Genomic DNA, 14,512 nt, shown 5'->3' with positions numbered 1-14,512 from the left:
TGGGGAGAGGGGGGAAGGGGAGGAGAGGGGGGAAGGGGAGGAGAGGGGGGAAGGGGAGGAGAGGGGGGAAGGGGAGGAGAGGGGGGAAGGGGAGGAGAGGGGGGAAGGGGAGGAGAGGGGGGAAGGGGAGGGGGAAGGGGAGGAGAGGGGGAAGGGGAGGAGAGGGGGAAGGGGAGGAGAGGGGGAAGGGGAGGAGAGGGGGAAGGGGAGGAGAGGGGGAAGGGGAGGAGAGGGGGAAGGGGAGGAGAGGGGGAAGGGGAGGAGAGGGGGAAGGGGAGGAGAGGAGGGGGGACGGGAGGAGAGGAGGGGGGAAAGGGGAGGAGAGGAGGGGGGAAAGGGGAGGAGAGGAGGGGGGAAAGGGGAGGAGAGGAGGGGGGAAGGGGAGGAGAGGGGGAAAGGGGAGGAGAGGGGGAAAGGGGAGGAGAGGGGGAAAGGGGAGGAGAGGGGGGGAAGGGGAGGAGAGGAGAGGGGGAAGGGGAGGAGAGGAGAGGGGGAAGGGGAGGAGAGGAGAGGGGGAAGGGGAGGAGAGGAGAGGGGGAAGGGGAGGAGAGGGGGAAAGGAGAGGAGAGGGGGAAAGGAGAGGAGAGGGGGAAAGGGGAGGAGAGGGGGAAAGGGGAGGAGAGGGGGAAGGGGAAGGGGAGGGTGCTGCACCAATACAGGACAGTTTTGGGCCCAACAGGTCCACTTGGTCTAGTTAGGTTCTAAATACCTAAACACCAACCTCACTTCGATCTCCTCAGTCGATGCCTGACCTGCTGAGTTCTGCCAACACTCTGCTTTACCTCAGATTTAATCCTCCTGACTTGGCCAGTGCCAGGATAAACAACCAACCATTAAGTGTGGAGACTTTAATCCAACTACTTATCTGTAAAGAATTTAACTAAACAACTTGCTAACCTTTGACAATGGCCTAAGAAACTCCTGCCATGATGGCCACAGCTGATGCAACCACAAACCCTTACCATACCAACCTTACCATACCAAGTTAAGGGCCTTTTCCAAAATGTGTCACCATGACCAAGTAAAAACACAGGATCCCACACAGATGCAGCCCAGATGTTTCAAGCACCATTCAAAATTAATTATTTTATCGATTTTTAAACCAAGATTACAAACTAGCCTGGAGACAAATGATACAGGCAAACCAAACCTGGGCATTGGTGAGCAAGTTATAGCTCTATGGGTAATCTTCTGACACTTTGCTGACAGTCAAGGAAAAACTTGCAGGGCAGGAAATTGAAAAGATCAGCTCTCTTGTTTTTGGTGTATTTTGTGTATAGGACACCATTGGACAATATCCTTCTGGCATGCATGTTCAGTTCTTGCATCAAAAAGGGGTTTCCCAAAAAATGCTTATTGCCAAGTAGTCTGCTTGTATTTTGTTGTACAATTATTCATATATTCCAGTTAAATGGAAGGGTTAATAATGAGATGTATCAAAATCCATTCATACACAAGCACTTCTATTAGGTCTTGCTAGAAAATTAAGTGCTAAACAAAATTGAAATTTTCCAATTTGTCTCCAAGATAAAATCATCTTGGCATGTTGATCTTTTTCACACGTTAGAAATACAATAAAAGGTTCGATTCTTCAAGTTAACAATTTGATTCTCATTTTAGTTCCTCAAATCCAAATGTCTGTCTTAATTATCTTTATCAGAATACAAAATCCCAGTGTTAACTAACTTGGTTGCATTGGTGTCTTTCTTTGCACTGTGCAGCGCCAGCACCAACTCCTCTTTTTCCTTTTGCAGGGCAGAAACTTCACTCTCAAGGGATTTGATGCTGTCCTAGAAAACATCAAATACGTTAATGAAACATTTGTTATAAACGAGTAGGTTTATTACACAGTAACTGCACAATACTTGCAAGAACATACAATTTCAGCTAAAACGTTCGCAAAACAATACAATTCACTTTCTCATTAAGGCTTACCTGATACACAACATGAACAGGCTCCATTTCACAGTCACTCTGGGACATTTTCCGAGCGAGTTCTTCTTTAAGTGCCAGTACTTTATTCAACTCCATCAACTCTTTTGACATTTGTGCATGCCTCAGCGCATGACTGGCCACAAAAGGATCAGAGTCCCTCTTTTCCTCGAAGACTTCATTCTCCTATGAATACAGAAGCATTTCTTAAGTCATCAGCAGTGCTGCTGAAGGCACATTTGTACAAGGTTAATACTGCAATACGTATTTGAAGCAGTGTCACATAGAAGACTAAGCTCTGTATGTTTAAGTGCTGCTACACCAGTTGCATTGTTTATTTTCTTCGCTGTGGAAGTTTAAGAGGAATGTTTAGTTAAAATTCCAGAACATTAGTATGCCTAAAAGCACTAGTTTAATGCAAACTTTCAAATGCTTCCCCAAAAGGATAATAGAACAAGAACAGATAACACTTTTTATGTTATAAAATAGACAAAACATGGTCAAAACATGCAGGTGCAGCAGGCAGGGAAGAAAGCTAATGGCATGTTGGCCATTATGACAAGAGGAGTTGAGTATAGGAGCACAGAGGTCCTTCTGCAGTTGTACAGGGCCCTAGTGAGACCACACCTGGAGTACTATGTGCAGTTTTGGTTTCCAAATTTGAGGAAGGATATTCTTGCTATTGAGAGCGTGCAGCATAAGTTCACTAGGTTAGTTCCCGGGATGGCGGCACTGTCGTATGTTGAAAGACTGGAGCGACTAGGCTTGTACACGCTGGAATTTAGAAGGATGAGAGGGGATCTTATTGAAATATATAAAATTATTAAGGGATTGGACACATTAGAGGCAGGAAACATGTTCCCAATGTTGGGGGAGTCCAGAACCAGAGGCCACAGTTTAAGAATAAGGGGTAGGCCATTTAGAACAGAGATGAGGAAAAACATTTTTCAGTCAGAGTTGTAAATCTGTGGAATTCTCTGCCTCAGAAGGCAGTGGAGGCCAATTCTCTGGATGCTTTCAAAAGCTAGATAGAGTTCTTAATGATAGCAGAGTCAGGGGGCATGGGGAGAAGGCAGGAACGGGGTACTGATTGTGAATGATCAGCCGTGATCACATTGAATGGTGGTGCTGGCTCGAAGGGCTGAATGGCCTACTCCTGCACATATTGTCTATTGTCACTTACATTCATATTTTCTTCCATGTCTATTCCCTCCAGTTCAGGTGCAAGTCCTTTACATTCACTCTATACATTAAAAAAACAAAAAAAACATTTAGGTTGAAGTTGTTTCCGATTAGGCATGCCCTGCTTGTACAAGCCCAACCTTGATTTTAATCAATTCTCCCAGATTTCAACTTCCAAAGTCTGATTCATTGGAAAGGCAATTTCCTTCATGATCCCAATTTTATGTCTCTTCAAAAGATACAAAATCAGGTACAAAACACAATTTTGGGGTGGGGTGAGCAATTTGCCGAGACACTTAACAGTGAACCATATTTCCAGCGTCAGTAAAATCACTTGAACATCTGCTGACACCATGTCTAACACCAAAGCAGTGCTCAACAATATTGTAACATAATTTGCTAAGATTCACTCCAGGTATATCTTATACCTTGCTTGCCCCATGGAATAGCAATTCCAACATAGTCAATGCTGCACCCCAACTGCATGATAATATAACTGCTGAATTGGTTACAATTTAGCCATTCTAAGGAGTGGTCAAAAAAAAGTAAATACCTTCAGATTCTGAAAAAACGAAATAAAAACATGCTTTGGAAATACTGAACAGATCGGAGAGAAAGAGCATTAACATTAAAGGCCAGTAATCTATCATGTTTCTAAATACCCAAACACTAACCTTGAGAGGGGATCTTATAAAAACATAAAATTCTTAAAGGATTGGACAAGCTAGATGCAGGAAGCATGTTCCTGATGTTGGGAGAGTCCAGAACAAGGGGCCAGTTTAAGAATAAGGGGTAGGCCATTTAGAACAGAGATGAAGAAAAACCTTTTCACCCAGAGTTGTGAATCTGAGGAATTCTCTGCATCTGAAAGCAATATAGGCCAACTCACTGGATGGATTCAAAAGAGTTTGATAGAGCTCTTTGTGCTAGCAGAATCAAGAGATATGGGAAGTAGGCAGGAACGGGGTTCTGATTGTGAATGATCAGCCATGACCGCATTGAATGGTGGTGCTGGCTCAAAGGGCCGAATGGCCTACTCCTGCACCTATTTTCGATGTATCTATGTAACTCTAGCATTTACAGAGTGCAGAATTCTGGATAGAAGTCTGAAGCATCATTTTGTTTGCATTTATCACTCCTTGAATTTTCAGGAAGCTCTCAAGGCCAGGTGGTTTACTGCTTAAAAAGACATAAGCTGGAACATGGAAAACTGGCATGTCACCACCAAATGATCAAAAGATTAAAGAGCAGGATGACCAACCTTGATCTCTACAGCAAAGAAACCACAGGAGTGATTCTATAGTTGGAGCTCTGACTTGAAAACAAAATCAGCTGAATATTCTTGAAAGATAGGCACATCTTTATTCTCACAGGAATATTCCTTTTTCCTTCCCAAGAATCCCAGGCTTATAATGCCCTGGCTCCAATGTCCACTATGTAGGCAACTTGACACCTGGTCTCCCTCCCTCCAAAGGCAAACATTGTAATGTGCCAGAACACAACACCTAAAGTTGTGCTCAAACTAGTACCCTGAGTGACCAAAGACTTCAAAGTTCTGTGTAAGTCCACAAACTGTCAAAAAGATAATTCTGTAATTAACCAACGCTCAGAAAAAAACAAGTTTAGCTGTCAATGCTTCCATTTAAGGAATACAAGAGAGATGTCCAAATGACCCAAAGGATGCAAATGGTCCATTTTGCTTTCATTTCTTAAGCTAGTCACCCATTGAGTTAGTTAGGGCAAAATAAATGGTTTATAAGTTTAGAAGCTTTGATATTACATTAAGAAACCTGTATAACTTAAGCATCATCTAGCAGATGGTGACACTAGCAATAAAGATTCCTTCAATCTATTATTGTTTACGTCTCATCCCTAAACAGCACATAACTCTCACCTCCAGATCAGTAATCATTTGCTGTAGATCGTGTAGGGCATCAATTTGCTCTTTTGCCGCTTCAATGGGTGAAGTTTCAATTAGTTGGTCCAACTTGCAACTGTTAAAGAAATGTGCAAAGGTATGTTTTTGTTTTCTTGGGTTTACTCAGAACAAACCTGATGAACTGGAATTGGAGATGCACATCCCAGTTATATGATTTTCCTGTAAAGTTTCTTTGCTATCTTAGATTTCTACATTACGTTTGTTCATGTTCAAAAATGAAACCCATCTGTTAAACGTGAAGTTTAATGATTGAGGGAGGTGTGACTGAAACAGTCAGTAAGGGCACACAGAAACTATGCATAGCCATGGTTGAGTGGAGCACAAAAATAAGAATGTGGAAAGAGAAAGTGATAAACGGGCGTGGCACTTCAGGAGGCAAAGCACCACACGTGGCAGTCATAATAGGGGATAATATTTGAATGTGGGTACATTGTGGTAAGGAGTTTATGATGAATGTTCAGATCACCAACAGCTATTTAAAAATAGGAACAGCGGTATCAGACAGCAAAACTTTCAAAAGGGTAGCAAACCTGTTCAGCAGAGGGACAGTTATTATTAACCAAATACATCAAGCATCAGTGGTGGTGGTGGTGGTGGTTGTGCGGACCAAATCAAGGAAAAGTAAGAATTGTCTTAACTATTAATTCATAAACTTAAACATGCGAGTCACTTAAGATGTCACAGCAAAAGGTGCAAGATATGCATTCAGAGAGGGATAGGGAGGAGCAAGAGTTGAAGCTGAACGACTGATGACTGTCATCTAACAGAGAACACAAAGCAGGAAATAAATCTCAGCTGATTAGCAAAGTGCGATTATTATAAACTTTTGTAAATATTCAAGACTACACCAAAATCTCACCATAATCCTGACAATATATATTTGCCTTTGAATTGGTGACTCAAGATTTTAAATATTGAAAGATGCCACTGAATTATACAGATACATACGTGGCATGCTTCGAAAGTTCACTCAGCTTGCTCATCAGCTTTTCATTCACCTGCTCAACCTGAACAAAGTGACAAAAGTTCAGTTATTAATCATAAATATGCACTTAAGACAATTTAAATGTTTTAGTTACCCACCTCTCCTATTCTTAACCTTAAAAAATCTACACAAACCTCCCATTTCAATTGTAACACTTTCTCTCACAAGGGACAAGTGTAGGTGGTGAGAATTATTACAACATGCAAATGAAAAACAGGAGGGGTGTCAGTTACAGCTAAGAGTAATTATACAAAAGGGAATCTGATGTGTTAACTACACGTACAAATAATACTTTAAAAAAAAAGGAATATGTGCTTGGAGAAGTTACTTTAATGACAAGATAAGAAAGCTACACTCAAAATAATGTCCAAACATCGCGCCACTGTGACAGTTGGGAGTCGGGTGTGGTGTTCTCATGGTAAATGGGAAGAATCACACATTTGCAAAATATTCATATTGAGAAATGCTATCTTACCGCTATAACCCTTTCACACATTTGTGTTGTCTGGCCAACAGCTTCACGAAGCCCTTTGCTCAAATTTTCTACCTCCTCTCTCTGTATCCTTGCTGCTTCCACAACAGATTGTAGATTTTCAGATTCACCCACTCTAATTAAATAAGTATTTCTCTTATTAATTTCCATAATATGCAACAGCCACAGACAAATCCAATAGGAGCGGGTTAACTGTCACAAATGACTAAACATCTGTGTGTTTTATTATTTACAAAGGATAACATATTCTAAAAAAACATTAACTTGCCAGCAACGTTGACAAAGCAATTCTTTCTAGTGAAACTGAAAGACACCCGAGTTATATCCCTCATATAATGTGCTACTATCAGAAACTTTAATTACATAGATTAGCTGCACAAGAATGAATAGCATTGATACAGTGGAGGATCACGATTTTTAATAACTATGTCATATCCTTTTGCATTCTTTACAAAATAGCACTGTTAACAGAAAAATAAAGAATATTCAATATGTAATAAAAAGGAGTTGCAATATGTAATAAAAAGGAGTTTCTTTGCACCAAAGAAAGGCAAAATGCTGGAGTAACTCAGCAGGTCAGGCAGCATCTTTGGAGAAAATGCATAGGTGACATTTCGGGTCAGGACCTGAAGATGTGTCCTGACCCAAAAAGGCACCCATCCATTTTCTCCCAAGATGATGCCTGACCCGCTGAGTTACTCCAGCATTTTGTGTTGAAAAAGAATATTCATTCAATTGTCCATTTTCTATTGCAAACCATTGTACATTGGATGTACAATTGTATATTGCAAACCAGAACATTGAATTTCATATTATGAAAAGTAGCCCCAACAATATTAATCCTGTTTTGTACAATGCTACCCATTTTAAACAAACACATATATCTCCAAATTTAAGCCAGATTAACAACTATCAAGCCAATCTGTTAGGCCACGTAGCTCAAATCAATACAACCTCATAAAATTTAAGTCTCGGGATTACAAGTCTCAACCCAAGTATTTAAAAACATTGCTTATTTCTTGGAAAATATGAAATGCAACTGGTGTACATTAATTTTACTTATGCATTCGAGTTTTGGTATAGCTGGAATTGCATTTTTGTTCCAAATTCCAATTTGCATATTGATTGTGCTTTACTTGGTTTTCCATAAATATAAATAAGAAATCTAAAGATAATTCAGCATCTCTATTCAACCCACGCACCAGTGATATATTTTGTGGCGTTAATTGATAGAAGATGGAATTATCTACATGTTACAGGCCTGTTATGCCGCTGCAAGTAGGAATTGTATTGTTGCATTGTTGGCATGCATGACAATTAAATATTCGACTCTTGAAGAGCCAAAAGCAAAAACTAGTGAGCAGACTAAATAAAAATTACTGTTTAAATTAGTAAACCTCTAGTATACAGGTTCCATATACTTGGCTTACCCATTGCTCATCTGAACTGTTCCGCCATGTGCTTGAAGCAACAGCACTTGAAGTTCCTGCACCTAAACCAAGCACAGTAAGTATTAGGCCACCCATCTTTACATGTAAATACCGCATTCAAAATAGAATAACCTGAAATAAAACTAGAATCACACACAAGAATGTTTCATTTAATGGATGCCAAGAGAACCAAAGAATAGTCAAATCTGTGTAGATGGATTCTCTTCTCTGCAGAATGGAATATGACAGTCAAGATTATGCAAAGCCAGAAATTGCAACAACAGCCATAAATGTAATGAACTAAAACAAATTGTCATCATTAAACAAAACATTTTGCAGCCCAGCGGCACCACTGGTAGTGTAGTTGCCTTACTGCTCCACCAACCCAAGTTTGATTATGACCTCGTATTGCACCTATGCAGTTTATATGTTCTCCAAAACTGCATGGGTTTCCCCTGGGGTGCTCTAGTTTCTTCTCACCTTCCAAAGACATGCTGGTTGCTAGTTTAATTCACTCCTGTTTATCACACCCAGTGTTGATGGATTGTAGGAGAATGAAGGGTATACGAGTGAACAAAGAGATTAAGTGGGGGAAATGGGATTGACCCAAGAACCAACAAAGACTGAACTGCCAAATGGCATCATAGGTTGCAAGGAAATATGGAAATTCTGCTTGTCCCAAAACCATTCATAATGCAATTTTTCTATCTTGCACTTGGAAGTCAGTTTAAAATGTTATGACTTTTTTATTTTCGTGGTTCAGTTTGCAATTGTATTATTACTTCAGCATTACAAATCTTTATATTGAATTGCAGTTGGTGCTCTGCAAGAGAAACTGCCTTTTTTTGGAAGGATGTATATTAGACGATATCAGCAGTAAACGATATTTTGCACCAGTGGATGTAGCCCCATAGTGAATTCTACCTGTTGTTTAAGGCGTTGTAGTTCAGCCACCTGGGGATCAAAGTTAACCACAGGCTTATTCTTTATCTTCCTTGCTCTGTCAGCATAACGGAGTGTATTTAGAGTCTCCTCCAGATTTGAATCAGCAGGACTGACGCAAGCTATCATCAATGTGTGGCTGTTTCCACCAAGCGAGTCTGAAAGGACAAGATCAGTCAGCGACTTCTGTTGAAAAATTCAGCTGGAACGGGCAAGAATTTCTACTTTACAGTAAAACATACATTCGAGAAAACACTAAAACACAAAACTGAAGGACATCAAATCCCATGTTCTCTATTGCAACTCTTTACTGCAAACATTGAGCCACTCTGGGTCCAGATAGCAGGTCTAACTTTAGTAACATCGTTTGCAACACAAGTGACCTTCCAAATTTTTCATCTAATGAAACCAATGATCTTCATATTGACTATTGGCCACAAAAATCTCTGTCCAAATTAAGCTTGTACAAACTGAAAAAGGACCAACAGTTTATGGGAGGGGATTAAGAGAAAAATTACACATATTTTATCATGGGTGTATTGTCTGTATGATCCCATGTTAACAAAGAGCAGACTTGTAAGTGAAGTGAGAATTGATTACCGAGCCTTGGTACTTTGGCACTATCAGCAAATTGGCACAAGAAAAAGCATTTGGGAAAAAGAAAATTGGGAAATAAGTACACACCAACCACCCTATGGTAATCAACTACGAGGAGTAAGTTCAATCGTCTTCCTTCTTATATTTGAAATGGAAATATCAAGGAGCGCAAATAGAAATACTCATTTGGAATAGACACTCATACACACAATAAACCTTTAAAATCAGAATCTCACCTTGAAGCAATCGTGTTAGCTTTGAGTCACGATATGGTACAAAACCGTTGCGATTATTCTCATCTCCTAGTGCACTGATGACATTGCCAAGGGACAACAATCCACGGTTGATATTAATCCCTGTAACAAGATTATATTAGGACATCCACAGAATACACAACACAAATCCTGCAACCCAATAGGGAGCTACTGCTCCTTGGAACAAATGTCAATGAGAATGGTTAAGCTAAGTGATCCAACAATCCTGAGATCAAGACTTGCCATCTGGAGATTTCACTACAAAATCTAGAGTTCCCCTGCTCAACAGCACCGAGGGAGAACCTCAGACAGTTCAACGTGACAGCTCATCATAATTTTGCCAAGACTGGTGAAGCATAGAAGCTTTAACGACTGGAACAAAAAGGAGGTGAAAGTCATCAGATAAGATCATCCTCCACTTTGCTGTTTATTTTCCCCACATTTTGAGTGGATGCTCGGCATAGACAGTGATGCACTGTGGAAACAGGCCCTTCCGCTCAACTTGCCCACATCAGCCAACATGTCCCAGCTACACGTCCCACCTGCCTGCGTTTGGTACATGTCCCTCCAAACCTATCCTACCCATGTACCTGTATAACTGTTTTTTAAACATTAGGATAGTCCCAGCCTAAACTACCTCCTCTGGCAGCTTGTTCCATACACCCACCACCATTAGTGCAAAAACGTTATTCCTCAGATTCCCATTAAATCTTTTCCCAACCACCTTAAACCTATGTCCTCTGGTCCTCGATTCACCTATTCTGGGCAAGCAAATCTGTGCATCTACTCGATCTATTCCTCTCATGATCTTAGACATCTCTAATAAGATCACCCCTCATCCTCCTGCGCTCCATGGAATAGTGTCCCAGCCTACTCAACCTCTGCCTATAGCTCAGACCCTCTAATCCTCATAAATCTTCTCTGTACCCTTTTGACATCTTTCCTATAACATGGTGCCCAGAACTGAACATAATACTCCAAATGTGGTCTCACCAACATCTTGTACAACTGCAACATAACCTCCCAACTTCTCTACTCAATACTCTGACTGATAAAAGCCAATGCACCAAAAGCCTTTGTGACCACCTTATCTACCTGTGATGCAACCTTCGAGGAGCCATGCACCTGCACTCCTAGATCCCTCTGTTCTACAACACTTCACAGAGCCCTACCATTAATGGTGTAGGTCCTGCCCATGTTAGACGTCCCAAAATGCAACACCTCACATTTCTCTCTATTAAATTCCATCAACCATTCCTCAGCCCACCTGGCCAATCAATCAAGATCCTGCTACAATTTTTCACAATCATCTTTACTATCTGCAAAACCACCCACTTTTGTATTATTGGCAAACTTGCTAATCTTGCCATGTATGTTCTCATCCAATTTATTGCTATAGATGACAAACAGTAACAGGCCCAGCACCGAACCCTGAGGCACACCACTAGTCACAGGCCTCCAGTCCGAGAAGCAACCTTCCACCATCACCCTCTGCTTCCTTTCATGAAGCCACTTTTCTAACCAATTCTTTCAAATTTTCTATCTGTTAGTGTTCTGGATATACTAAAGGCAAATTTAATTCTAGAGTAGCAGTATTCAGCATTAACCTTTGCTGTATCGTGCTTAGACATTTCTGGATATAACAAGGAATGAATATCATGCAGTTAATTAATTTGACAAAGACCAGCTTCTATCACAGAAATCATAGTGTCAGATTGATACAGTGTGGAAACAGGCCCTTCGGCCCAACCCCCCCCCCCCCCCCTCCACACCGGCCAACAATGTCCCAGCTACCCTAGTCCCACTTGTCTGCGCTTGTTCCATAACCCTCCAAACCTGTCCTATCCATGTACCTGTCCAACTGTTTCTTAAACGATTGGATAGTCCCAGCCTCAACTACCTCCTCTGGCAGCTTGTTCCATACATCCACCTATTAAATCTTTTCCCCTTCACCTTGAGCCTATGTCCTCTGGTCCTCGATTCCCCTACTCTGGGTAAAAGACACTGCATCTACCCAATCCATTCCTCTCATGATTTTGTACACCTCTATAAGATCTCCCTTCATCCTCCTGCACACCATGGAATAGAGACCCAGCCTACTCAACCTCTCCCTATAGCTCACACACACTAGTCCTGGCAATATCCTTGTAAATCTTTTCTGAGCCCTTTCAAGCTTGACAATATCTTTCCTATAACATGGTGCCCAGAACTGAACACAATATTCTTTATGCGGTCCTACCAACGTCTTATACAACATGACCTCCCAACTTCGATACTCAATACTCTGACTGATGAAGGCCAAAGTGCCAAAAGCCTTTTTGACCACCTTATCTACATGCGACTCAACCTTCAAGGAGTCAAGCACCTGTACTCAAAGATCCCTCTGCTCTACAACACTACCCAGAGGCCTACCTTTTACTGTGTAGGTCTTGCCCTTATGCGACGTCCCAAACTTCAACACCTCACACTTCTCTGTATTAAATTCCATCAACCATTCCTCCACCCACCTGGCCAATCGGTCCAGATCCTGCTGCAATCGTTCACAACCATCTTCACTATCTGCAAAACCACTAACTTTTGTATCATCAGCAAACTTGCTAATCTTGCACTGTATGTTCTCATCCACATCATCGACGTAGATGACAAACAGTAACGGGCCCAGCACCGAACCCTGTGGCACACCACTAGACAGGCCTCCATTCTGTGAAGCAACCTTCCACCATCACCCTCTGCTTCCTTCCATGGAGCCTATTTGCTATTCATTAAGCAATCTCTCCTTGGATCCCATGAGAACCAACCTTCCAGAGCAGCCTACCATGTGGCTTGGCGAACGTCTTAAAGTCCATGTTCACAACATCAACAGCTCTGCCCTCAACCTTTTTGCTCATGTCTTCAAAAATAATCAGATTTGTGAGACACGCCCTCCCACGAACAAAACCATGCTGATCATTTTTCATTTGAACAACTTCTCTGCAAAATTGCCTTCTTGGCCACGGTCAATAGACAATAGCCTCTAACGTGTCCAATCCCTTAATAATCTTATGTTTCAATAAGATCCCCTCTCATCCTTCTAAATTCCAGTGTATACAAGCCTAGTCGCTCCAGTCTTTCAACATATGACAGTCCCGCCATTCCGGGAATTAACCTAGTGAACCGACGCTGCACGCCCTCAATAGCAAGAATATCCTTCCTCAAATTTGGAGACCAAAACTGCATAGTGCTCCAGGTGCGGTCTCACCAGGGCCCTGTACAACTGCAGAAGGACCTATTTGCTCCTATACTCAACTCCTCTTTTATGAAGGCCAACATTCCATTGGCTTTCTTCACCGCATGCTGTACCTGCTTGCTGCCTTTCAGTGACTGATGCACTAGGTCACCCAGATCTCGTTGTACGTCCCCTTTTCCTAACTTGACAACATTCAGATAATAATCAGCCTTCCTATTCTTACCACCAAAGTGGTCCCCAGAGGCTTTGAATATAGCCTTCTGATCTATCCAATAATCTATCATTGTTGCTTTAAATCCAGGTTCACACATCACTGACATGGTGCATTTGTAGGAGAAAGAAAATTGAAGCCTCAAACAAAAAAACCCTCTGGATCTCTTTCTAAAAATAAATCAGTCCATGTGGTTTGGTCAGGCTTCCTTATAAATCACTAGTGAGAGGGGAAGATCTAGGGAGAGGGGAAAATCCAAAAGAAATGCATGTTTGCAAGTTAAATTGCCCCCAATGTGTAGGGAATGAATGAGAAAATAGGATAAGAAACTAGTGTATACAGGTGATGGATGGTCAGCATGGGTTAGTCAGCCAAAAGTGGCCAATTTCCATGCTGTATCTCTACAAAAAGAGACCTCAGGCAGATGGCCAAGAAAGACCATCTACTTCTGGTTGAATAGACAATAGGTGCAGGAGTAGGCCATTCAGCCCTTCGATCCAGCACCGCCATTCAATGTGATCATGGCTGATCATTCACAATCAGTACCCCGTTCCTGCCTTCTCCCCATACCCCCTGACTCTGCTATCTTTAAGAGCTCTATCTAGCTCTCTCATGAAAGCCTCCAGAGAATTGGCCTCCACTGCCTTCTGAGGCAGAGAATTCCACAGATTTACAACTCTCTGACTGAAAAAGTTTTTCCTCATCTCTGTTCTAAATGGCCGACCCCTTATTCTTAAACTGTGATCCCTGGACTCCCCCAACATTGGGAACATGTGTCCTGCCTCTAATTCATTGGGAACATGTTTCCTGCCTCTAATACATTGGGAACATGTTTCCTGCCTCTACTGAAGAATGCAAATGATCAGTCCTGTCCATGGCATTCACAAACTTGACTTAGCTAATGCTCAGAGGGGTTCTTAGGATTGTCGTCTCAGATCAGCTGTTTTATTCCTCATCATCCATGACTGGATATGGCTATACTGCAGGGGTTTGTTTTAATCTATTGCTAAGTTCTGCCAATTGCATGTTGATTTATTTAGATTTAGTTCTTTGTGAGAGATTCACAAAAATGGCTAGTTATTCCCAATGCTCTTGACCTCCTCGTCCACACTCATTAAAACAAGCTTTGTTGATTATTTGTTATATGTTGAAGAATGGTAGCCACGTGCTGGAACACGCAGCCAGCATTATGCCAGCAAATCTTTCTTAAAAAGTTAACTGAAAACTTAGATCCTCTCTCCATTTTTTCCTGTGAATTAATTAAAAATGATTGTCCATGACTTACAACTGACCAACTGCAAAGAGGAACCCCAATTTGAAG

General features: G+C 41.6%; 1 protein-coding gene across 1 annotated transcript in view; it reads right to left on the bottom strand.

The window, feature by feature from the left end:
* The window catches only part of LOC144600411 (chromosome-associated kinesin KIF4-like), a 39,609-nt gene that overhangs the window by 17,157 nt on the left and 7,940 nt on the right, over positions 1 to 14,512 (bottom strand). Inside the window, exons 8-16 of the mRNA XM_078412004.1 lie at positions 9,737 to 9,856; positions 8,886 to 9,061; positions 7,962 to 8,023; positions 6,514 to 6,646; positions 6,002 to 6,060; positions 5,009 to 5,108; positions 3,116 to 3,175; positions 1,936 to 2,118; positions 1,687 to 1,790 (exon numbers count right to left, since the gene is read on the bottom strand). Of these exons, the coding sequence (XP_078268130.1) occupies positions 1,687 to 1,790; positions 1,936 to 2,118; positions 3,116 to 3,175; positions 5,009 to 5,108; positions 6,002 to 6,060; positions 6,514 to 6,646; positions 7,962 to 8,023; positions 8,886 to 9,061; positions 9,737 to 9,856 (997 nt within the window). The remainder of the gene's footprint in view (positions 1 to 1,686; positions 1,791 to 1,935; positions 2,119 to 3,115; positions 3,176 to 5,008; positions 5,109 to 6,001; positions 6,061 to 6,513; positions 6,647 to 7,961; positions 8,024 to 8,885; positions 9,062 to 9,736; positions 9,857 to 14,512) is intronic.

Source organism: Rhinoraja longicauda, chromosome 15, assembly GCF_053455715.1.
Source record: "Rhinoraja longicauda isolate Sanriku21f chromosome 15, sRhiLon1.1, whole genome shotgun sequence".
Taxonomy (NCBI): domain Eukaryota; kingdom Metazoa; phylum Chordata; class Chondrichthyes; order Rajiformes; family Arhynchobatidae; genus Rhinoraja; species Rhinoraja longicauda.
The sequence above is the reverse complement of the archived record's forward strand: the minus strand, read 5'-3'. Positions and strand labels throughout refer to the sequence as shown.